The 26,061-nt window shown below is 40.3% G+C and overlaps 1 protein-coding gene across 10 annotated transcripts in view; it reads right to left on the bottom strand.

Annotated features, from left to right (window-relative positions):
* The window catches only part of ERC2 (ELKS/RAB6-interacting/CAST family member 2), an 869,430-nt gene that overhangs the window by 108,486 nt on the left and 734,883 nt on the right, over positions 1-26,061 (bottom strand). For 6 of the 10 annotated variants that reach the window (XM_036030925.1, XM_036030922.1, XM_036030924.1 and 3 more), the window contains 2 exons: positions 13,678-13,825; positions 12,121-12,249 (listed from right to left, as the gene is read on the bottom strand). In XM_036030925.1, the coding sequence (XP_035886818.1) occupies positions 12,121-12,249; positions 13,678-13,825 (277 nt within the window). The remainder of the gene's footprint in view (positions 1-12,120; positions 12,250-13,677; positions 13,826-26,061) is intronic. The other 4 variants (XM_036030928.1, XM_028518656.2, XM_036030927.1 and 1 more) reach the window with 1 other exon arrangement.

Here is a 26,061-nt window from a genome sequence, read left to right on the forward strand (position 1 = left end):
GGAAGAATGAGATAGCCCTGTCTTTGCACCTCAGAACTAAGATCAACATCCTATGCATTTATGCAGCCCCCAGGGTAGATACTTCATGATAATGGTTCTCTGTGAGTTAGGTAGGAAACAACATACCCATTTTACAGGAAGGTAAATTGACCTGCCCACCATCATATACTAATAAATGGAGATTAGTCAGGATTAATTACTTAAACAATATGAGCAAACTTCAGAGCCTTCCCCTTTTCCTGTCACCTTTGAAATCTGGAGTTCTCAAATACTCCCTGAGGGGAAAGAGGGCAACTTCACTGCAATGGGAAAACAAAGGGGCTAAGAGTGTGACCACCACAGGCAGATTCGCTGAATATCTTTCTTACCACTCACCAGCTCTGTGACTTGGTTTTTCTGTCTGCAAAGCACCTAATAATGGTACTAGGTCTTCAAGTTTTTATGAGGATTGTGATAAAACAAAATTACAAAACTGTGCCTAGAAATGATAGCAGTATCAATGTCCTATTGAAAAATGCATCCCCTACTCCACCTCAGGCTCCATGAAAGCAAATACTGCCATTTGCTTGTGCATCCTTCAAGTCCTTGTTGTTAGTCAGGTACTCAACATACTACATGTGAATGCCCTGGAATAGTGTGTGACTATAGAAACTACAAGGAGCTCAGAGGTCTCTTAGCTCACTTCCTTCACTTTACAAATGGGGAAATTGAGCCTGCACCTGAGAAGCAAATGAGGTGTCCATGATTTCTCAGTGTGTTGAGGTCAGAGTTGAGTTGGAATTCTGATCCTCAGATCCATTCTCAGACACTGTACCTTCTCAAACCTGCCAGGGCTTCTGTGGTGAGGTGGGCTGCCTTGTTTTGTTTAAACATTTAACATCATACTTTCTAGATGGCTGCTTGTGTCAGACATCTTCGAGAGCATTGAGCTCCCAAACCCAAGAAGACTGATAACAGAAACTCTGCCTGGCGTGGTGACCCACACACCTGCTTCCTATACTAGCATCCAGAGGGCACCAGGATATCCAATGTACCCTAGCACACCCAATGTAGTCCAAAGAAGTAGGGTTTCTGGTTAGCTTCTGACCTATGTTTGTAATTCTAGGAGTGCTGGACCATGAGAGAGAGGAAATAAACTAGCCCCAAGATGATCAGTTAATTGGAGGTTTCTGGGCATAAGAACCACTCTGAATTGAAACCTTCTAAGTTGCCATTCTTATTCAGTCGATTTTCATTGTTTTCTGAAATGACAGCCTGTCTGTCCAATCTGAACTTGTAACCTCTTTGCACAATTCTGTTCCCAGACTGTATCAAAGATCATCTGAATATAGATTTGCTGGCTGTGTCCAGCCAGCATTTCCCAATGGCCTATCAGGGCAGAGATAAGAATGTGGGGTTTTGGTCCTTGTTTGTATATTAAAAAAAAAATAATCTCATCTAAACATTGGTGTTGTGGGGTTCTGGCTCCCCCACCTTGTCAACTCAGCAACTGCAGTTGGGTCTGGGATCTGAAAAGAATAGGTTCCAACTCTCCTGGGTACAGCTTGTCCCCACCAGGGACTCCCTCCCTGCATAGTGCTCCACAGGGCTCACCCTCCACCTGTCTGCAAGTCTTTGCTCACGTGTTGCTTTCTCAGGGAGTTGTCTCAGGAACACGCTATTCAGAATCACCTCCCCCACACTTCACAGTATAGCATCCTTATTTTCCCCCTACAATTCATTGCCATCTATCATGTCACACATTTGATGCCTTTGTTTCTATTTGTCCCTCATAGAATACAATCTCCCTTGGGGCAGGGATTTTTGTGTTTTGTTCACTGCAGTGTCCCCAGTGTCCAGACAGTATGTGGCACATAGTATATGCTCAATAAAGATTATGTGAATGGACTGTCCATTTGTTCCCATGCCTACTCACTCCTCTAAGAAGTTTTAAAAATCTCCCTCAGCCTCTTGCTGTCTCAGTTTACTGACCATTTGCATTGCCTATAGTAAGATTCTACCCCAAATCTGAGTGGCATGTTATCAGACTTTGGCTTTGACAAACTTAACACAAATAGATGGCATTTCTGTAAAAACTTATAAACGTCAAGTCCTTTACTGGACAAAACTATTTCTTAGTTCCTTAAAATACTTCAAATGACCATAATTCCAATATGTCAACTTTGGGGCATTAATCCTAAGAAAAATAATGGGGGAAAATAATAGAAAAAATAATGTTTGCATACTGAGATGTTCATACAGTGAGATTATAAAAGTAAAAAACTAAAAACAAATTGAAATCACAAGAGAAGAGTGATAAAGTTAATTATGGTGATGATGGAAATCATACAACCAAGATATATATTTTTGAAGACTTTTAAGGACATGGGAAAATGCATACAACTTTAAATGCTTATGAGGCTAAAAAAAACTTGATTATGTATTATGTCATATCTCTGTTCAAATATCTACATAGACAATGGAATGTAGGAAACTATAAATCTTAATGACAGTTATTTCTGAGTGATGGGAATATGGGTATCTTTAATTTTTTATTTATATTTTTCTAAGTTTCTCTACTGAACATGTTATTTTTATGATAAAAGATTTATGTATATGCTTCCAACTATGAAAAAAACACATTTATATAATAAGGATGGTTAAAATTAGGTCCTTGTTACTTTTTAATATAGTTCATTAGCATGGGTTAAATTAAAAAAATAAAACAGTAAACATGTGAAATTCTGGAACTTTTAACTCTGCTATTAGTGTGTTGTAGAGAATGAAAAAAGAAAATTGCATCTTCTCCAGAAGAATATGGAGCTGAGTAAGAATACAGATAAACTACTGGAAATGTTAAATTCTGTGTTTGATAAGTTTCTTTCTGTAATCATGAGAAAGGAGGGTGAAAAATCCTTTTCCTCTTAAATTATTACTTGAAAAAGCAAAAAGAGAAAATTGTGAAGCTGTTTTGCAACAATGCTGATCAATAACAAAATCGGTATGATTTAAACACAGTTATTCAGGAGGGAGTATGAAGTGAAAAGGGAGGGGAAAAAGGACTTTCCTTTCATTTTTGAAATTTAGCATCAGGAAGACACAAGGGCAGGAAGTCGGATCTTTTTTCAATTCATTTGAAATGATAAGGTGAAGACAGCCTGAAAGGACTTTTAATTATATGATGAGAGGAAGAAAAGGAGGGAGAGAGAGAAAGGGACCAGGAAGAACCTGTTTTTATATGTTAAATGATGAAGAAGAAAAGGGAAAACTGAAGGGAAAAAATGGCTTTCAAGCAAATAACTTGAAAATGAAATACAAAGTCTACAAGAGGCAAATGTGGACATTTCATGCTGGAGACTAAAACTGCAGCCACTTGATCAAGCCCATAGCCTCCTCCCCCACCTCACCTCCCACCCCAGCAGCAATGATGGGTGATGGATGCCCTGTGATGCAGAGTGAGATAAGTCCCTCTCCCCAGCCTGCACATGTGACCACAGGTCATGGTAGGGGCTACCAGGGGCCCTGGGGAGGGGCTGGAAGTGCTGCTCAGGGTCGCAGAATAAAGTCTTCTTTTTATGCTACTTTTTAGCACCATTCATTGCATGCAGCTCTGATCCAAACAAGGTATTGCACCAGCTTGGGGTCATCTTCTGGGAAGAGCCTGAATGAGCTTTGGAGTGAGATGCCACACAGGCTGAAGCATCTTGAACCTGTACCTGAGTTTCCTCATCTCTAAAATGGAATGAATAACACCTGGCTTTCAGAGTTGTGAGGATTGAGATAATATATTTAAAATCGCTACCAGTGTTCAGGTACATGGTAAGAATTTAAATATTTCAGTTCCTACAACTCTAAAATGTGAATATCAAAACTGTTATGAAGAGCAAGAACACTGGACACATTACACCCAAACTTGTTCTCATGAAGCAATGTGAATCCAAGATCCCTCAAATCTACCCCATTCAACAGCAGAGTCCTTCTCTTCCCACATTAGAACAGCTTTTGTGGTGGAAGTCTTAGGAACCCTTCCCCATACCACACTCTCTACTTTGGTGGTGAATCCGAATGTTTTTGGAGGCAGTCACGAACAGGTTAAAGTTGAGGGGATTTCAAACATGTCTAATCCAATAAGAGGCTTGGTAAAACATGCGTTATCACTTAAAGAATAAATGTTTAAAAATAGAGCACAGATGTGAAATTTGAATAAAAAAAAAGAGAGGGAGACAGCGCGTGAGAGATCTTCTTGGCACTTGTACACTAGTCTCTGTTTGGGTCACCTTCAGCTAAGCCTGCTATTCTGATGTACTCTGCCAACTGCTAGATGCTATGGGGGTGCTTCAAATTACTGAAGCAAAGTTGGCAAATCACCTATAACTTAAAAGTCAGACCCATCTCTCCTTTTTTGTATTTCTAAGAGTGGAAAACAAAACGGTAAAGTTGATCTTTTCACATTTTGCACTTAAAAAGGTATATTTGAAAAGCAAAGAATATGTTCTTCTAAAACTGGAACTATTTAAACTAGGGTTTTTGAAAACTTAAGAGAAAGTATCATGGTTCAATAGGCATTTGCCACAAAAGACAGTCTATGGATTGCCAATTATAAAATTCATAGGAATACCTGCTTCTGTAGGAAGCATTCTCTGACCCCTGCAGAATGAAAAGAGTTTGAATTTTGGTAACACTGCTGCATCCCCAAACAGTAATTTGCCCTGTTACTTGTTTCATGCATTGGCTTTGCCTGGTGGTAGAAATGATAAAACTCCAGGCTCAGAAACAAAGTCAATACCTCCTTCCACAGCCCAACACAGTCCCACTAAAGGCCCTCTGTCAATGTTTAGGAAAGAGAACAAAAGTAGTTTTTAGAACATGGCTTTGTTTAAATAAAAGACTCAGAAAGTAGTCCACTAGAGTCAGCTTGATAAACTTCTAAAGGGATTTCAGAAACATGGAATCTCAGAGAAAATACTTTGCCTTCACAAATCTTTGAGTATTATTTTGTATAGCAGCTAGCAAACTGAAAGGATTCCCTGAGTAGAGGGGTGGAGGCCAAGCAGCCTAGAGTAAGGAATGTCTCCAGGCTCAGAGAGCACACAAGTGTCCTGATTGATTACCTGGACAATAAAAGGAAACTGCTTCCAGTAGCACTGGGCAGTTTTACCTCCATGAGAATGCCCTGCTCTTGGCCTGCTGAGGAGAGATCGGAGTATTTCTTTCCCAAATGTGTTCTCTACAACATACTGGAAGTATACTTTGCATTGAAGTCAATGATAAATAGAGATGTGGCCAGGTTCTACCAGTGGGACATGAAAAGCTTAACCCAAAGTGAGTCTGCAGTGAAAACCAATGCATTTGCATTTCAGCAATTCGATCTGGGGCAAGTCTGTGATGCATTACAATGCTGGATTGGATCAAGCTTTTCTGGAGCTCATCCAACCACAACATGAGGCTATGGGAACCCTACTGCATAGAGTTCCTCCACTGCTGTTTAATTGTGCTCACCTCCTGAACCACAAAGTGTAACTCAAATTCATCTACAGGCAATACAAAGGACCTCTAAGTAGGAAGCGCAACCTAGTGTGGCCTCCAGTAGAGGGGAAAGAACTGCCTGACCAACCATCCTACTAAGGAACTCCCCAGTTCCCCTGACAAGATGGTTCTACCTCTGCCAAAATCCAAGTTTGACTAGGATCTCATCCTTAACTACCAGCTTTCCTGAACACTTTCAGGTTCAGCTCTACCTTTGCCCATTCTCAGCCACACCTGTCTGGATAATTCTTGAAGACAGTGCTATGACCTTCTGGATGACATAGAGGAAAAGGACACTCCACCCTAGTAGATTAGACTACATGGACCTGATGTAACTTCTAGAATGTTGACCTGGATGTAGCATTTTTCTTCTCTACAAACTCTGGGGGAAAGCACAGAGAACCACTGGACTCATCTCCTGGTCTTAATATTTTCCTGCTACCAACTGGCCAGGGTGTTTCCTGATAACCAAAAGCAATGACCAGAACTGGCAGGAAAGAAAACCAAGTACAATTTATCTCTGATCATGAAAGTGTTCTGACCAGTTCTGAGAAATAAGGTGGTTCTAATTTTAACTAAACAATAGTTTCTGGCCCCCATTTTAAGAAGGCATTTTTATCTAGGATGTGCATATCACTACTTCAGCACACAGGGGAGCATTTGGAAATAAGGCTTAGGGGGTAAGATTTAGTTTTAAGCTTTCTTCAAAAATCCTTTAGCAGCAGGAAAATTCAATGATTTCAGGATTAATTATTTTGATATCAGTCCTTTCTTCAAGGGTAGAGGACAAGTTGGAGGAATTGGATCCAAGATACAAAAGAAGAAAAGATGGTAATTTTTTAAAGATTTTATTTATTTATTTTTTTAGAGAGGGAAGGGAGGGAGATAGACAGAGAGAGAGAGAAACATCAATGTGTGGTTGCTGGGGGTCATGGCCTGCAACCCAGGCATGTACCTTGTCTGGGAATCGAACCTGGGACACTTTGGTTCCCAGCCCGTGCTCAATCCACTGAGCTATGCCAGCCAGGGCTGGTAATTTTTAATAATATATTTAGAACCACTCTCCCTAGAGAAAGAACAAAAACAAACACAAAAAGTTAACTCATTCCCAATTGAGACCCTCTCCCCAAAATGGAAAAAATCTGGAAGCCAGATTTCTTTAAGAAAAAAGGTCGACTAAAAGTATCAGGGGTATATGCTTGTGAAGAGATGGAATTAGGAAGAATACAATTATCTACCACCGAACTATAATTAATCCTTTATCCTTTTTTATACAACATGTAACAGAAAGTTAATCAGTATTGCTCTCTTACCTTTACACTGTACTGAGCCAACAACACCAACCAGCATTTGCATCAACACTTGAAGAGTATCATAAAGATTCTTTTATTGTTAAGCATAGTTGGAATCTCTGAACTCATTTCATTTCATCTTCCCTGGCTCTCCTGACAGATATTTAACAGCAGTTCAGGTATTTCTAGGCAAACTGATTTATGAGACACTCAGTTTACAGGGATAATATGGATGGGTTCCCTTCCTAAAAAGTGATCTCTGTCACATCCAGAAACACAGTGGCATTTTAATTAGGAAGAATCCCCCAAATTGGAGAGGATTTGAAGTAGAACATGAAAAAATTCAAAGAAAAGGTACAAAATGGTCATAACTGCAAATAATTCAAGTATGAGAAAAAGCATTTCTGTAAAATGTCTTGCAACATGGCAAGGAAGTATATGCACCATTCTATGGTCATCATTTGGCAAAAAGGTCTCATCTGTCCTATGAATTCCTGGAAGTTGGTGGTTGTTTGCTTAGAATATTGGGATAAGAAGAATTATGAGGTTGACTCTTGCTTTAAAGTCATAATTGATCAAAGATGTGTGTCTCTTTTTTTAAGATAAGCTGCCCTGAAAATTCATTTATTCATTCATTATGTTTAACAAATAATGGGCGAATGCCTACTGTGTGCTGGGCCTGCAGATAAATGGTCGGTTTTCTACTGACCATTTGGCCACATTCTCAGTCCTCATGAAACTCATAAAGTAGCAGAGTATATAGTTACTATTTAAATAATCACAGAAAAAATGCTAAAATGGTATCCATTACAGTGTAATTAAGTAATGTACACATGCTATAAGAGTGCCAAATTGGGGGTGAAAGTCCCAGAAGGCTTCCCTGAAAAAGTGATGTGGCACTGAGATGGAAAGGATGAGTGGGCATTAAGTAGATGAGGAAAAGAAGAAAATGTGTTCCAGGCAGTGAGAATCACATGTACAAAGCAGAGGGCACACTGTCCTGAATTTATCTCTGTCCCAACAGTGAGGCAAGACAGGGAAGGTTTTTCAGAAGTGAGGACTGGAGGGTAATGAGTATCCTAAGATTTATCTTTAGAAAAGATCATTCTTCTGCCCAATGAGGTTTGAGAATCTTTGGCCAGTACTGGAAGCTGGTTGCATTTCCCCAAGGCATGGCCATCATCCTGAGCATGGTCATGGCCACTACTGTCCACCTGCCAGCCTCCTTACAGCAGGCAGACAGAGTGCAGGGGTTTGGACTCCAGTGGTATGTTGTTGAGACTGCCAGACAGTCAGGGAGGGCATTTTGTTTTAGGGCCCTGCGCCTTCTCTACTTGAAAATCTCATCAGCCTTGACAAGCAAATTCTGGCATTCATTCTTTGTGGTTACAATAAAAGTGGCAATGCTATTTTAAAATGCAAGCTAACTGGGATTTGTTGGAGGCTGGAACCAGGGGATTTGTAGAACAGGCTCAGTTAGGCAGGCTTAAACAGAGAGCTAGGAGTGATCCCTGAGGGAGGCTTCCCTGTTCTAAGGCTGCATGGATGGTGTATTCTGCTTCCTAACTGCAGAAAATTTTTGCTCTCAAACATACCACTTTTAGAACATTTTGCACCAGTTATTCCCTCTGCAGAACACTCTTCCTCTAGATATCCACAAGGCTCACTCCTTCACCCCCTTCAAATATTTGCTCAAACGTCTCCTTCCCAATGAGGCCTATCCTGTCTACCCTATTTTAGAGTGTCACTAGCACATCGGTCGTATCCTGGTACACCTGTTCTCCTTTATACTAGTCTATACTTTTCTTTTTCTATCATATAATTTATTTATTAATTATGTTCATGATTTGTTACTTTTCTTTCCCCTAATTATAAACTCCACGAGGAAGGAGCCTTTATCTATTTTATCACTGATGTATTCCAAAAATACCTAGCATTCTAACACAGAGAAGGCACTCAATGAACAGCTGTTGAAGTCCAACATGGCACTTGGTCTTGCCAGGCTACCCCCATCTTCTCATTCTCATGTGCCTGAGCATCTCGGGAGCCACAGGCTGATGCATTGGAACTGGGCTCCTCTGATGACATCCGTGAGGGGGTTAATCCATGGTTCACAATGTTGCATTAGGGAGTAGTGTTCAGCCCATTGTAGGAGACTATTCTGTGTGGCATGGGCCCAGCTCCCACTCAGAGATGCACAGGACCCACGCCCATGGATAGGTTCTCCCATGGGGAATCAGGTCTGCAATGTCCCGAGGCCACTTTGAGTCTTGCTTTTTTGCTAAAACTCCTTCACCCTGAATTGAGGACATTTACTGCAAAGTAACTTCCTAAAATCCATTGTAAACCTTCTAAGGATGAGTATAACCAGTTCAACCACTTTTGCCTTTTCATTTGCAAATATCCCTCTTCTTCTGTGATGTGATTAGCAGCATTGGTTCCTTTGTTTTCTTTAAAAGGTAACCACCTAAAGCAAACCTGTGCATAGTAAATGAGGACCATAGAGAGAGAGAGAGAAAGGGAGATGGAGAGGGAGAGGGGGAGGGAGGGAGGGAGGGAGGGAGGGAAGGAGAGAGAGAGAGAGGGAGGGTGAGAAATAAAGGCCTGTCATGGCAGAGGCCACGGCTTTTGCTTCCCTTAAGAGAAAAGCCGTGCTGTCCCTTTTCTCCCAACAGGCTCGGTAGTCCATGTGAATGTCTCATTTCATCCATAATGACTCAGACACTGTGGGGCCAGTGTCCACATCAGCCCAGCAAAGAGTAAAGTGTCAGCACTCCAAAAAAAATGGGGAACAACTCTACTCTGCCAGGTATGAGTGGTATGATGGCAGTTGAATCATCTGTTCTTTCTGAGCCTTGCTTCTTCCATCAACTGAAAAATGAGGATGATGCTTTTCTCATTGGGACAGGTAAAATATCTGTTGGGGTGAACACCTAGAACCTGGCAGAGAACATAGTGCATATGGTTGGCTGATTGGGAGGAAAATATGAAATAATGTTTGTAAACTTATGTATCTATAAAGCACCTGGCATAGGGCCTGGCACATGGGAATCATGCATTAATTTACACAACAAATGTTGATTGAGTGCCTACCATGTACTTAGCAAAGTGCAATAACCATGGGGATTGTTGTATGAGCTATTCATGTCCAGTCACTGGGAATGTCATTGGCAGTGGGGAGACCTTCTGCATGAGATGAAACAAGCTCAATAGTCAGTATGAGGAGAGTGGCATCTCCTGACACTGTCCGCCTCAGCATCCCTGGAGAACATCAGACAGATGAATACCCAAACCCACAGCCTTCCTCTCCCATTGTCTTGGGCATCTAAAATAGCTCTGTTCTCCTAAGTCAGTCACACAGGTGGTAACTGAGGTTTGAGACGTGCTCTCCTGGGGATGTCCTCTGTTACTGATGTCTATGTGGGCTGGACGCAGAAACCAAGCAAATTCAATAATAAGTCTGTTCAGTGCAGGCTGAGAGCTGAGGTCTAGCATTCCCAGCATGTCTGCTCTCTGTTTCCCAAGTGCTTGGGTTTGAGGGTAGGGAGGACATCTGTCTGTTCTGCCTCCCATAGTTCAATAGTACATTCTCTGAACCATGTTCAGTGAGTTGTGATTCCCAGGCATGTGAAAAACAGCAATGATGGAACTAAATTGTGTCTGAGGGTTGGTAGTGATAAAAACAATGATTATTAATCATAGTAGCAATAGCACCTCACATATATTCAGTGCCTATCGTGTGTTAGCCATATATAAAGTACTTCTATACACATTACATCTCACAACAACCCATTTAATTACGTAGGCTATTAACTCAATTTATAAGAAAACCAAGGTTCAGGCAAGTTTAGTTTCTTGCCATGATTGCTCATCTAACAAGTGCTAGAAGTGAGATTCACCCTTAGCAGTCCAAATCCAGATGGCATCTGCAAAATCCATTTGTGGTTGTATGGCAAAGGGTCTTTTCCTGCTTCATGGTGCATCCAGCTGTGAAGCCCGAACAAGGCACCCGACCTCTCTGGACATGGTGCCTTGTCTATGTCCAAGCACAAGGCACCATGTCCTTCTCTGTAGGAGCATCAGTCCTTCAGTTGTGTTGGGAGTTCATTAGTTTACATATGTAAACTCCTCATACATATACCTGTCACTGGCAAATGGTGAGAGCCAAAAAGCATTAGTAATCATAGATGTGATTAAATAGCCTAAGTCTAAAAGCTCCGGGGAGAACCCACCCTTTGTGAATTATTGGAGAACGTTGTTAAATGAGGATTTAGGCACCTAAACTTTGGGAACCTCACACTTTCTGGAATAGCCTTTTGCTTGTCACTCTGAACACCTTCCTGAACTCGGTGGGGCATGTGTGGACTCAGATGGGCCACCCAAAATCCAAGCTCTATTGCTTATGAGCTGTGTGTCCTGGGCTGGTTATTCTGCATGCTGAGTCTCAGTTATGCCCCTAGAAAAGAAAGGTAATCTTGGTACCCATACCACAGGGCTACTGTGAGGATGGCAGGACCAAATCCTCTGGACACTGAATACGCATCCTGGCATAGAGCAAACACTTAATAAAAGAGGATGCTCCTATAAGCAAATTAAGCATTATTCTTAGAATCATTATCATTTATAAGAAGAATAAATAAATTGATGTGCCTTTTCTTGCTCTGTGGTAGATAGGGTATGGAAAAGGATTTCAAACCTAAATCACCAAGGAGCCCATCCTCCTCCTTTGCTGCCCCTTTTTCTACAATAGCCCTCCACACCCTGCCTTAGCCCAGGCAGGAGCCTACTTCTGAATGGCTGGGGTTTCCCAAAGGTGCCCCATGATACCCAAAACCAAGCCTGTTGTGAATAATGAAGGCTTTGTGCAGTTCCCCAGGAGTCAGTTGAAGGGCTACACTCAATCCTTCCTGGAATCCAGGAGTGCATTTTCATGATACTGAGAAAGAAAAAAGCAGCCTTAAAAAAATTCCTTATTGGGAAAAAGTACAGGGATATATGAAGAGCAAAGTATCTAAGAGACAGAAAGAAAAACATAATCTGCTATGCCTGACAGTGAGGCCTGCAGCAGCCTTGGCTCCACAGCAATGCCACACCATTTCAGAAGAGCTGGCCTTGTAGGGCGGCCACCAAGTCTGGAACCCTTGGCAAACATATAATAAATGAAAGTATACCACAAATCAAAATATAATGCTGTCACTTATGTTCTCAGACTTTATGCCTACCAAGTACTGGAAATCATCAGAAGAGGTGAAGGTCAAGATGTAGCTCTTATTCACCCCCACCCCCATGACAGGGGCAAGTGTCTCCTTAGCAGCTGACTGACCTGAGACCTTTGGATCATGTATGCATCGTAGCTGGACCCGTGGTACTTGGCCGTAATATCTGGGCTGTAGCAAGCATCACAAGTGCATGGTATATTCGAGCTCAGGGCCTGTTTCCTAGGTCTATAAACCTGTGGGAAAAAGCTACAATGGTTAGGTGTAGGAGGGGAGGGCGCAGGGCGCACAGCAAAGGAATTAGGAGAAATTAAAGAAGGAGGCTCATCTTGACTTACTGTGGCCAAGTGGGTGAAAAACCCAGTGTAGAAGATGCACAGCCCCAAACAAAGAGATCAGATGGAAGTGGCTCCCAACCCCCGGGGCCAGCACTAGCAAGGCATGCTGCTCTGTGGAATGACCCCAATGTCTGGCAGTGACTGGGACCCTTCCTCTGCAGAAGGCGCCCAGGCATGGTGGTGGTCTCTCTCTTTTAGCAAGGCAGCCCCATGAGAAATGGACTCTGGTTCAAGGCCAAAGGGTGCCTTTTCCTTCCTGAGGAGGGAGGGTTGGCTGGGCTTCCCTTCCACTCACTTTGTATTTTGTGCTCAGCCCAGATCAGCCTAGCAGGCAGCGATCCAGGCCAGGGGCTGAAATCAATGTGGACACACTCCACACGGTACCATGTGGCATTTGGAGAGTTTCAGAGCCACATGTGGCCCGAGCTAAGATGTGACAGCCACCTTGTGAGACCACAGACCATTGAGCCATAATATTTGCTGGCTTTCATAAGAAGCTAGAATCTGAGTGAATATCTTTGACCATTGCTTCCCAAAGCCCCCACATTGTATAAAGAGCAGAAATAATGTCTGAAGAGTTTAGGGTTGATTTTCATAACATGTTTTAAGTACAATTATTTCTATTTAAGCCACTTCCAGAAAACCCTACAGAAAGTAAAGAACTTTCTGCACAAATTAGGAATTTGTCCCTCCTTCCTTTTCCCTCAGAAGAAACACTGTGATCTAGTGAGAAGGGTAAAAAAGCAGGATAATGGGGTAAAGAGGTGATAAAAAGAATATTCAACTGAATAATGGCCAAGGAGGTCTCCAAACATAGTCTGGGAGTGCCAGGGCTGGGAGGTGTTCCTTGGCCGAAAGGTCCAGAAGGAAATAGTTGAAGTACCAAAGTTGGAAGTATGTAAGAAAGAAATATAAAGAACTGGTTGAAGGGAGTTTTTTTTATAGGGCCCAAAGAGTGAGCAAGACAGAAGACAACAGGTAGAGGATGGACCCAGAATTTAATTAGTAGTTCCTAGGATTGAGTCAGAAGTCATACAAAGTCCACGGGAAGGAAGAGAGCTGACAGCTATTTCTGCAGAAATGATGCTAATACAAAAGAAAGGAAAACAGCGCTGGTTGCAAACCACACAAGCCCAAGCACATGCACATCCACAGAGAAAAGCAATAAATGGTGTTCCAGTGGCAACTCGGGCAACTTCACGCCTACCTGTTTTTAGCTGTTTGAGCCTGCAGGATGGACATAGGAAAATGAAGAGTAGCTAAACCCAGAGAAAGCACCCAAGGACCAAACCCAGCAAAACACACTTTCCATGCAGGAGGCCCCACCTGCTGCTTTAACTGATGCACCAGTCGGTCTTTCTCCCGCTTGAGGGCCATGACTTCTTCCTGTGTCTTTTTCTTTTTGGAGGCAGACAATTCCAGCAAGGCAATGTTTGCATCTTTTTCACTGATTGCCGCAAGCAATGCTTCCTGTCTGGTAAAATAAAGATTATTGTGATAATTTTTTAAAGTAAAAAAATTGTCATTTATAATTGAAATGAGCAATGAAGTATTGTCTCAAAGGGAATGAATTATGGATAATATTTAAGACAAACTACCTCCTTGACTCTCAGAATGGTCAAAGTTGTATGAGTCAAAATCCCTGAGACCCCACACACTGTGCCCTCTAAACGAGGCATCTTTCAGTGCTTCATAGATATATCTGTATATGAGAAATGGAGGGAGTCAATCTGAACATTCACTTCTAAAAACACTTTCATCCATCTACCCATCTGTCCATCCAGTCATTCATCCATATGCCCATCCATCCTTCCTTCTATCCATTCATCTGTTCATCCATTCATCTTTCCATCCATCCATCCACCAATCCATCCATCCATAAATTTGTCAGGTAAAGTTCTATGTACTTCAAGACAACCCAGCAAAATTGGGCAGCAACTTCAATATCAAGTATTATTTTTCCCCTGCAAGATTTCCTTTTGAAGGCAAGAAGATATATTTACTAGCGTTCCCTTTTTATTTTCAGTGCAATTAGTGATTCTTGTCATTCCACAAAAAACCATACCTTCTTCAGTATTCCTCATCTCAGTAATTATAGCAATACCCACCAAGTAGCCCAAGCCCCAAATTTAAAGTCTTCCTTGATTTCTTTCCTTCCTTCTGCACCCAGAGATAATCAACATCAGTAGGTTTTACTACAAAATATATCTCTTATCTAAACTTACCTACTATCTAGGAAATGTTTCCCAGCCGCTAGCATCTACTCACATAGCTCACCCACTGGTCTCCCTGGTACAGAGGCCAAAGTAATCCATAAAAACCTAAGTCCAGATTCCAGCATCCTGTAGCATGAAAAATCCATTGCATTACTCATTAGACTTCAAATGCAGATCCTTTACTGATGCCTGCAACTAGTTATACCAACTGGCCCTAATCACCTCTGTGAGGTCATCTTTTTCCATTTCTCCCTCTTCAATCACTAGGCTCCAGCACATTCTGTTCTTGAACTCATTTCTAGTCCTTGAAAATGTTACACTTGTTCTCACCTCATAAGCTTTGTCTGCGTAGTTCCCTTACTAAAATGGCCTCACCTCATGCAGCTCCTTTTCCTTCAGGTCTCAGCTCAAAGTAGCTTCCTCAGAAAAGCCATCTCCAGCTGCTGTCTCCAGCAGTCTCACCACCATCTCCCTTGTACCCAAGCTGTTGGCCTGTCACATTTACACTGGTTTCTTTTCCCACAGGACTCTTCACTATTTGAAAGGATCCTAGAGATTTATAATTATACTCATTTTTCTTGTGTACCACTAACTCTCCAGCTTCTAGAAGAGCACAGAAAGGGTGTCAAAATTGTTTGTTCAAGGAATACAGACTTTCACTTTATACTTTTCAAAAGCTTTGAGGAAACCAACATACAACTCTTCCTCTCACTATAAAAATATTTACAATGCTTTGATTCCTGATTACTCTGTGATCACTGCTTACTAGTAAAGTGTTAACATTGTCTCCTCCCATTTTATAGTCCAATCTTCTGGCAACATCTGTTGCAAATTTCAATCTGGAATTTTCTGGGACCATTATGAACTAGGAAATGGTTCTCCTGGTGTGTTTCATTTAGCTCTTTCTACTGAGGGAAGTCTTATCCCAGCTATTTGTGTCAACTCAGCAATACTCTAGATCACTGAGAAGATCCTACACTCCCAGGAAAGCCTCAGTATTGGGACTTTTTTTTTGCACAAAAGTCCCAGGACTAAAACCTGGTCATGATTCTGTTTTGCCTTTCTTTAATCCCCACCACCAGACCAGACCCTCTCCAGATGTTTGGATAATATGGTCATTATTTGGATCTCACGTATTTCCCCTTTTCACTGTAGGAATTTGTATGGACTTTTCTAGGCCCTGCTAATGCCAGGTAGCAGAAGCTTCTGACTGGGGCTCAGACATGTGAGCAGTGAAAATATCTCCACTTTCCAGAGGAAAACCAGTGCAGCCTGGACTACCAAAGCAGCATTAATATCCAGCCTCACAGAGCCTGTCTTTTTCTGGATAACATCTTGAGAAAATGGACATACTTGTTGTTTATAGCCAATGCATACTTATGCATAAGGCCAAGCTGAAGAGGCTGCATGGGCTTCAGATCAGAAAGAACCCCCTGATTATAATACTTTACTCCACTCTGTCCCAAATTAAAATGTCCAGATGAAAATTTTCAATGGAAAAAAACTAAAAAATCATTATGAGGAAAATTAGGAGTTGATAGTAAATTATTCTACATCCCTATGATTCACTCTTTATGGCTACATGCAGTCATATGAAATGCTGATGCAAAATAGCTTAATAACATGTGAAAACAGTTATGTTTATCAAAAGACAATTCTCCATAAGTCTTATATTTTGTATATTTTTATGAGCATAGGCACTACCTTTTTTTCTCACAATTTTTCAAGGATGCTTATATAATAAATAGCCTTGGAAGACAGAAGCAGTGTCTCCTTTAGGATCAGGAATAGTCACACTTACTGTCCTCTATAACATTGCCTCCTTCCAGACCAGAGGGCAGGCATGGTACTGCCCATTATAAAAGATTTGGGCTTCCTAAGCTCAGGGTTGCTCTCCTTTAATGCAACCCACTGAAACTATAGCTATTTATCAGGCCCATTTGCCTTGCCTTTATGCAACTTTGGGAATGAAGAATTGACATAAATATGCTGATGCTGCTGTCTTCACCTTGAGCAATAAAGTCCTTTGTCTCTGACCTAGAAGTCCCTGGTCTGCTGCCTGCATCCATGAAACTGAAGCAGGCTAATCTATTAGTGTGCCACAGGGAAACTGTCAGACCCTTCACAGTTCTTGACATGGAAACACACTGAAATGTTAATAGTCATTATCTCATGGTTGGTAGAGTGGATAGGCTAGTTTTTATTTATTTTCTGTATATAATTTTCTGTGTTATTCTTTCATTCCACAAAGTATCATAAGAATAAAGATAAAAAAATTGTAAATGAAGCTTTTCAGTCACCAAATAAAATACAGGAACATGCGTCAAATACTTGGCACATGTGAAATTTGCTCATTTTCTCATCAAACTATTTATGGTTTCCCTGCAGCTCTCGCCCCACATGCACAGTAAGTGCCCACACACACGGTCACACACACATGTCTGGTGCAGCTACATCCTCTGCCACTAGGACAGCTGGAAGCATCTTCTAGCTAGGCTACCTATGTCCATTTTTATGGCTCTCTGTCCTATGGTCCTTTTTAACACATTTTCCTTTCAAGTCAAAATTCAGAATTATAAATTTTAATAGCACATAAAAGTCATCATCAATCTCGAGTGATCCTTAGAAACTCCCTTTTTTTCCTGTAATTCTATAATTTAGTCTTTCCAGAACTTAACATGTATTTCTCAATAAATTAATTTCTATCATTTTTCTGTCAGAGAATAACATATATCAATTCCTAAATCTTTATAGATGTTATCACTAAATACAGCCCCAAATCTAATAACATTTAAATTGTTTTTATAAAAGTACATTAAAAAACACTCACTAATATTAATATACATACAAAATATAATCAATTTTGTTTTTCATAATCATTTCCTCATTGCATTATTTTTGCTTGATTTTGGCTAATAAATCTATTTTATAAGTACTGGCATTATGTAATGATAAAACTCTGAATAAAATTAGTGTAAGGAAGGTTATATATATTTTGAAACCCTCATTTAAATAGTGACCACAATTAATGATAATGTCTCCTAAAATACCTTCATAGAAATCTACATTCAATAATCCCAGTCTATTTAAATCAAAGAGTAATTCTCAGAAGATTATAAAAGTATATAAAACTAGAAAAAAAATGAACATTTCACACTTTAGGATCCTTACAAAGATGTTCTATATGTGACCATTACCTATTTGTATGGGAATGCCAGGGAAAGCAAACTTAGTTCTAGAAGACAGAGTCATAACATTAATTTTTTAAAGCAATAAACTTTATAATATGAATTTTAAATAACTTTTTATTAAGCGGATACATTTTAACTAATAGTTTTAATCACTGTAAGTTAATTCTGTAGTTATGGGCTTTCATTACCTCTGCTTTAAAAGTTGAGGTTTTTTGAGGGTGATGATTTCTGAACTTACATTTTTACAAAAGATTAACTTCATCTGCCAGCCCTGCATCAGATCCTACACCTTCACAATTCCCAGAAGCCAATTTGCCAACACAGCTACTTACTTAAAGCACTTAATGTTGAATACTTAACTGAAAATACACAGAGGTCTATTTTGAGAAAATGGCAAACATTGTAATAAATTAAGAATGTTCCTATTTTTTATTTTTCCAACAGGAAATTTTGATTCAACCCTCTAAATACTGAGAAAACTAAAATATTTACAGTTCTGATGCTTCCTTTATATCTACAACTTTTTAAAAAGGCACAGTGCAAAGAGTGTATCAGTGACAAGGCACTTGTATAGAAATCGGAAACACAAAGAAAAATCCTCATTATTTTCCCAATCAAGTGAATCACCTTCTAGATTCAAGGCCAGATTTGCATTTCTTCAGAAATTGCTACTGTCCCATCAACCTGACGAAAGTTTCCATAGGCCTGAAATCACTTTCAGCACTTAATCTGCTCTTAGCTTATTCACAGACAATGCAAAAAGAACATAGGTACGTACTCCTATTTAGACAGTTAGTGGGGTTAAGTATGTACCAAAGGCTTGCAAAATTATCTTTAGAGATTGCAATGCTCCAGTGTACAATTAGTAAGGTGATCTATCTATGCCCAAAATGTAACTTAAAATATAAAAAGGAAGCCCAAATATTCTAGAAAGGAAGATAAGATAATGCAAAGAGAAATAAATGTGTAACAGCCTGCTGAATGCCAAACTAAGAAAGTGGACCATAGACAGCATTTTATCAAAGTGCAGCCTAAACAAATGTCAAAGGGAATAATTTCTTTAACAAATATGGGCAACAATGGGCAAGCAGGGGGTGATTCTGTGCCTTTGTATGCATTTAGTCAGGGTTAACAATGGATAAAAAATATGTGCAAGAACACATTTAATAACCCTAAACTGTCATTCAGTTTGTAGGAGGTAGTCAAGATACATCTAATAAAACACAAAAAAAATGGTTCTAGCCACACTGAAAAAATCCTCTATGGAATAAAACAAAAGAGGACTGAAGGGCGTCTCCCACCAAGATAAATGCCTTCTTCTGAGTGTTGCCTATGACCTTCACAAAGAGAACTCCAGAATCATCTGATGGTAATACATTGCTACTTCACTTATCACAGTCAATTTAAAAGGGAGCTTTATAAACATTTCTATTTCACTCCCTGTTGCTGTCTTTCATTAATGATGACTTGAGCTCTGAGGGAGGTGTCTAAAATTAATTTTCAGAGTTGTAAATGAGGCAGGCCAATTAGAAACTGTTATAAATTGGTTGGAGGAAGAAGCATTAACACAATTTTTTCTTGTGGGATTTTGTTTTAGTTAGCTGACCCATCTTTAGGAACACATTCAATTATAAAAGCAGAGGCTTAAAAAAGGCATTCCATTAAGAAATGTTTAGATAATGACATACAAGAGAGAACCTACATTATGTACGGTGCTCAGCCCACAGTCATGTTCTAATCACACTGTGGGAAAAAAAATTCCATTCAATCAACTTTGCCAGTTAATTACTGTTTTCTTTCCCTCATGACCCTGAATCTTCAACCATAAGTTCAGTAGGAGGTGACTTAAGACAGACGGTGACGAAAGATCCTGTTCAAAACAGTCTCTGTCTCACCCCTGGGGTGAGGGTAGGTGAAGGTTCACTGGGATCAACCCTGGAGAAAGATGCTCATTTGCCTAAATTTTCAAAGCTGTATTTTCAAATTGCATCTTGAGAATGAAAAAGCTTTTGATATCAATTAATACCAACACTACTCATCAGTAGAATGATGTATTATGCATGCAGAACAGCCCACACAGAGAATGAAGTAGCTCACCTGAATTGGGGCCCACAGGGTGAGACATATTGAACAGCTATGCGATTAAGCAAGGACAAAGAACAGACCAAATCTGTAAAGGCCAGGCTTTGGCAGCCCAGACTGCTGAATGCAGTTTGTTCTCTGTCGCCCACCTATAACTGACATCAAGCAATAGTTTACTCCAATTCTGCAGAATTTTGTCTTTGAAATCTAATAATAGCACATGACAGGAATTTCTTAACATGGGAGCCAGAATGTTGTGGAAAGTCTTAGGTCCATGCACAAGCTTCTACTCCATTACTCACCCAGGGTATGGCTCAGGGATGTAGCTGGCCCATCCTTGGGATCCTCTAAGTGCAACTGGACCAGAAAGCTCAAAAAGGCCAGTGTACTTCAGGGCACTAAGATGCATATACTAGCACCACTTGGCATTCTCCTACAAAGGAGTATTGGTGAGTATGGGGGCCATATGGAAAAGGCCCAAGGCCAGATGAGGATGAGTGTCAGGAAGAGCTCTTGCCCCATCCTAAATTGCTTTCTCTAGTCCCATCCCCTTCGAAAATTGATGAAAAGTCAATAAGGGATTAAAGGGACCACTGTTTGGGTCCTGGCAGAGGACGTCTGTGAGACAGAACTTTAACAGTATGCCAGATCCATCAAAAATTAATTTAAAAATAGAGAAAGACATCTTAGCCTATTACAATTTTTGTTAAACTTATCTACACAAATAAAATAATACTCAAGTCCTTCAGAGAAAAAGGTCCTGGGTTAGTGTCTCAGCTTTGGAGTTCAATATACTTGGATTTGAATCTCTGCAATACCTTTTGCTTTTATGAACCTGAGAAAGTTACTTAATATCTCTAAAACATAGATTTCCTCTTAAATGGACTAAGAAGGATAATAATAACTCCCTCTTGAATTGTTGTGAGATTTAAATGTGATAATGCACGCAAAGATTTTGTTCAGTGCCTGACACAACAATACAAAGGTCAGCAACTATTGTTTCATAATATGCAGACCACCAAATGTAAAGATTCAAAAGTTTTGCATTATTTTCTACTGGGCTCCCCTTTGTAAATGTAAATGTGCAAGTGGATTTCTTATTTTCAAGACAGACTCTCAGAGAAGCCTCTGGAATTGGTTTCTGGTAAGCTGCACATTTGACTTTCATAAGCTGATGTCTTTGTGCAAATAAAGGAGAAAACAGGGTTTTGGTGTGAAGAGGAATCTGTTCATCATAAAAGAATCCCTGGAGTTCCAACTAAGATGGAGGTAGAAACTGTCCACGTCCTCACACAACCGAAAGGAGAAAAACAACCAATCTGAAATCAATAAACAACCAGAAGTTCCATAAAATAAAACCTCATGAAATTCTGAGAACCATGGAATTAAAGAAGCAGTCAAACAGAACAACCAGGCCAGTAAGGCAGCAGACACAGAGAGAGAAACCTGTGTGAGGCTGCAGAACGTGGAGGCAGGGCTGGCTGCAGCAGGGCATCAGGCTGCATGGGAGGGGCTGACTTAAGGGGAAACTGAGCCTCAGAGGTGACTGTGGACTACAGCGGTTGCTGTGGTGGGATAAACTCCCAGTCTCACATGAGAGTTGGTTGAAAAGTGCTCTAGAGATGAGCAGGCAAAGCTGCACTGTTCTCTCTCTGGTCCCTCCTCCACAGGCAGCACAAAATTGCAGCAAGGAGGGTTGCCCTGCCCGAGTGAATACCGAAGACCTCGCCCCTAACAACTTATTAGGGGCCCTGAGCAAAGAAATAGGGCCAAAATGAAAGAACAGAGCAAAATCTCAGAAAGAGAGCTAAGTGAGGAGGATATAGCTAACCTATCTGATGGAGAATTTACAGTCCTGGTAATCAAAATGCTCACAGAACTGACTGAGCTTGGTCAAAAAATGAAAGAACAAATGAAAGATACTCAAAATGAAATAAGGCAAAATATTCAGGGAACAAACAGTGACAGGAGGGAAATCAGGACTTAAATTACTGATTTGGAACAAAAGGAAGAAATAAACATCCAATGGGAACAGAATGAACAAACAAGAATTCACAAAAATGAAAAGAGGCTGAGGAAATTGGAACAGCCTGAAATGTTTCAATATCCAAATTATAGGGGTGCCAGAAGAACAAGAGCAAGAAAATGAAAACTTATTTGAACAAATAATGAAGGAAAACTACCCCAATCTGATGAAAAAAAAAATAGACTTTCAGGAAGTCCAGGAAACCCAGAGAATCCCAAAGAAGTTGGACCCAAAGAGGAACACACCAAGGTACCTCATCATTAAGTTACCCAAGATTAAAGACAAAGAGAAAATCTTAAAGGCAGCAAGAGAGAAGGAGAGAGTTACCTACAAAGGAGTGCCCATCAGGTTATCAGCTGATTTCTCAAAAGAAATCTTAAAGGCAAGAAGGGGCTAGAAAGAAGTATTTGAAGTCATGAAAGGCAAGGACCTACATCCAAGAATGTTCTATCCAGCAAAGCTTTCATTTAGAATGGAAGGGCAGATAAAGTGCATCCCAGAAGGTGAAATTAAAGGAGTTCATCATCACCAAGTCCTTATTCTATGAAATGTTAAAGGGGCATATCTAAGAAAAGGAAGATAAAAAATATGAACAGTAAAATGACAACAAACTCACAACTATCAACAAATAAACCTAAAAAAATAAAAGAAAGAAAAACAATGAACACAAAACCTCCACTTACTAAGGTTAGCTACACTAACCTCCTCCCAGAACCAACCTAGAATTACAATTAAATTGTGGAGAAATTATCCAGAATAACAAACTGAACAACAGCTGCAAAGAAGCCTTAAAACCAGACAGACAGAAGAAACCACTTCACCACAATGAGACTTGTACGGAGTGCAGAGGAGGCACAAGAGGGCAGGCTGGGCTCCCACAGGTGGCAGCTGAAGTGCTGGAGGAAAATTTCAGTGGCCAGGGGGTTCCCTCTGAGAAGTATGGGGTCTAAGCCCAAAGCTGGGCTCCCTGGCATACAGCACCAGAGCCAGTAAAGGAATCCAGGTAACATCCAAAAAATTGGCAGGGTTTCTGCCTGCCAGGGAGACATGGCTGGAGTCACAGAGAGCCTTTTAAAAGGGCCACCACATAAAATTTCATTTGAAGCCACTTACCCTGGGCTCCAGCAAAGGGTGGACAGAGTGGACAATAAAAACTTGAGAATTTGGGGACAGTGGCTTTGGGGAGACAACTGTGGGAGCAGCCACAAGGATACAGGTATTGAGTCATTCTCTATACCGCAGGAGCCATCTTGCTTAGGCAAAGCATTCCCCTCCAAGTGGCATCAGCCTGAGGGGAAGCAATAGCCCCACCCTCAGGAGTTACTCTGCTCCGCCCTGTGGTACTTAAACCTGACAGCTGATGACAGAGTTACTAGATTAATAACTGAAGGAGAGAGCCACAGGCTGTGGATTGCTGGTAGCCTCCAACAGGCTGCATAGGGCCAGACTGGGACACCATCTGATGTCACCAGGGGCAGATCCAGTAAGAGAAAACAGTGCTAAATACTAGATACTACTGAGAGGAATTACACCACAGTCTTCTTCATGATTTGCATTATTTTCATTCCTGCATAGCTTTTTAACATTCATTTCTTATCCTTTAAGTTTGTGCATATTGTCACTAGTTTTTATATTACAGTTTATTTCAAATCTCAAATTTTGCTCCTCTCTTCTCTTACTTCATTTTACCTTCATATGTGCTATTCTTGTTTTCATTTTAAATTTCATTTTCTCTTGCTATGATTTGTTTCCATTTATTTATCCCCTTTCCAGCCACTCAAAACCATTTTTCTTGTCATCAGTCATCTCATATTATTTTTCATGTTCTTAAAATACCCTTATTCTCTCTTTCCACCTTTATCAATCTTTGCTGGTTGGTCCTAGATAGGGAGGTTGTTGTTGCATTTCTTCAATTTAATCCTAGATCTTCACTGTTTTTTCTATTTCAAATATCAAATTTTACTATTCCCTTTCCTACTCCATTTTATCTTCCTCCAGCCCTTTTATTCATTTTAAATTTTAATTTTTCCTTGTCTTAGCCTGGTTTTCATTCCTTACTCTTAGTATTCCTTCTTCCTCTATCATGTCAAAATCACTTCCCTTTCCTCTAGACATATCTTAAGCTTTTTGTTCTTTCTTCCTTTTTCCCCTCTTATTCCCATCCCACCTATATTAATCTTTGCTCATTGGTTGTTGATAGTGCTGCGATGGATCTTTTTCTCCAATTTAGTTGCTATATTTTCTCGCTCTCACTGTATATATTTTTTGTATTTCTATTTAAACCTAATACTATACTCTTCCCTTTCTTGCTCAATTCCACCTCCTCCCCTCTCTTTTTTATTTACATTGTAAATTTTACTTTTTCCTCTCACCACCTTTTCCCTGTTCCCTACACTTACTATGGCTCCTTTTGCTACCCTCTCAAAATAATTTTTCTTTCAGTTAGTCATCTCATATTCATTTTCCCTTTCTTATAATGTCTTAATCTTTTTACACCTTTATTAATACTGGCTCATTTGCTCTTGATAGTGTGATTGTGGATGGTGGTTACTTTTGCAGGTGTGGGTTTGTTTCCTGTGCAGCCTGATTTTATTCTGGCAACACCTGTACAACAGCATACAAGACATAGTGAGCAGAGTGACTCTCAGTCAGCCAGCTGGAGGGAAGATTCCACCAAAGAATGACTCAACAACCAAAACTCAATTATAACCAGAGAAACCATATAAATGGCATCCCAAGAGCATCAAGTTTAAGAGATCAAGGAGATTGCAACACTGAATCCCACAGGTCTCCTACCACAGAATTCACACGAAGAAGACAGGGAGTCAAACTAGATCAACTAAGAAACAGAAACAAAAAGAAGACTCATCTAAAATGGAGAGATAAAGAAACCCCCAATCAAGAACAAAGAAAGAATTTAGCACACAGAAAGAGTGCTAAATAAAGGACAGAATAAACAAACGGGACCTCATCAAATTAAAAAGCTTCTGCATGGCTAAAGAAAACAGAATTAAAATGAAAAGAGAACCAACTGTATGGGAAAACATATTTGCAAATGACACCTTGGACAAGGGTTTGATCTCCAAAATATACAAAGAACTCACACAACTCCACTCCAGGAAGACAGAAAACCCAATTAAAAGATGGGCAAAAGACTTGAACAGTCCAAGCCCTCTCCAAGGAGGGCATACAGAGGGCCCAGAAACATATGAAAAAATACTCAGCATTACTAGCAATCAGAGAGATGCAAATTAAAACCACAATGTGATACCACTGCATACCAGTCACAGTGGTCATCATAAAGAAATCAACAAATCAACAAACAAGTGTTGGAGAGGATATAGAGAAAAGAGAACCCTAGTGAACTGTTGGTGGAAATGCAGACTGGTGCAGACACTGTGGAAAACAGTATGGAATTTCCTCAGAAAACTAAAAATGGAACTGCCTTTTAACCTGGCAATTCCACCACTGGGATTATATACTAAAAACCCTGAAACACCAATCCAAAAGAACCTATGCACCCCAATGTTCATAGCAGCACAATTTACAACAGCCAAGTGCTGGAAGCAACCTAAGTGCCCATCAGTAAATGAATGGATCAAAAACTACAGTACATTTACACAATGGAATACTGTGCAGCAGAGAGGAAGAAGGAGATCCTATCCTTTGCAACAGCATGGATGGAGCTGGAGAGCATTACACTAAGTGAAATAAACCAGGACAAATACCACATTATCTCACCTTTAAAAGGAACAGAATCAACAAAAGAAAAAAAGAAAAATATATATAAACAGAGACATTGAAATTATGAACGATCTTACAATAGCCAGAGGGGAGGGACAGGGGACAATGTGTGGGTTTTCAGGAACTACTATAAAGGGCACATGGACAAAACCAAGGGGGAGGGTGGAAGCAAGGGAGGGAGGTGGGTTTGGCTGGGGTGGTGGGGAGTGGTGGGGGGGAAAATGCAGACAACTGTAATTGAACAACAATAAAATAATTTTTAAATAAAAAAGTATAAATGGTAGGTACAAAATAGACAGGGGAAGATTAAAGATAGTATAGGAAATGTAGAAGCCAAGAACTTACATGTACTACCTTTGGACATGAACTAAGGGGCGTTGGGAATGATGATGGGATGGCATCTGCAGGCTGAAGGGGAAGAAGGGGGGGAATGAAACAACTGTAATAACAT

Source organism: Phyllostomus discolor, chromosome 7, assembly GCF_004126475.2.
Source record: "Phyllostomus discolor isolate MPI-MPIP mPhyDis1 chromosome 7, mPhyDis1.pri.v3, whole genome shotgun sequence".
Classification (NCBI taxonomy): Eukaryota; Metazoa; Chordata; class Mammalia; order Chiroptera; family Phyllostomidae; genus Phyllostomus; species Phyllostomus discolor.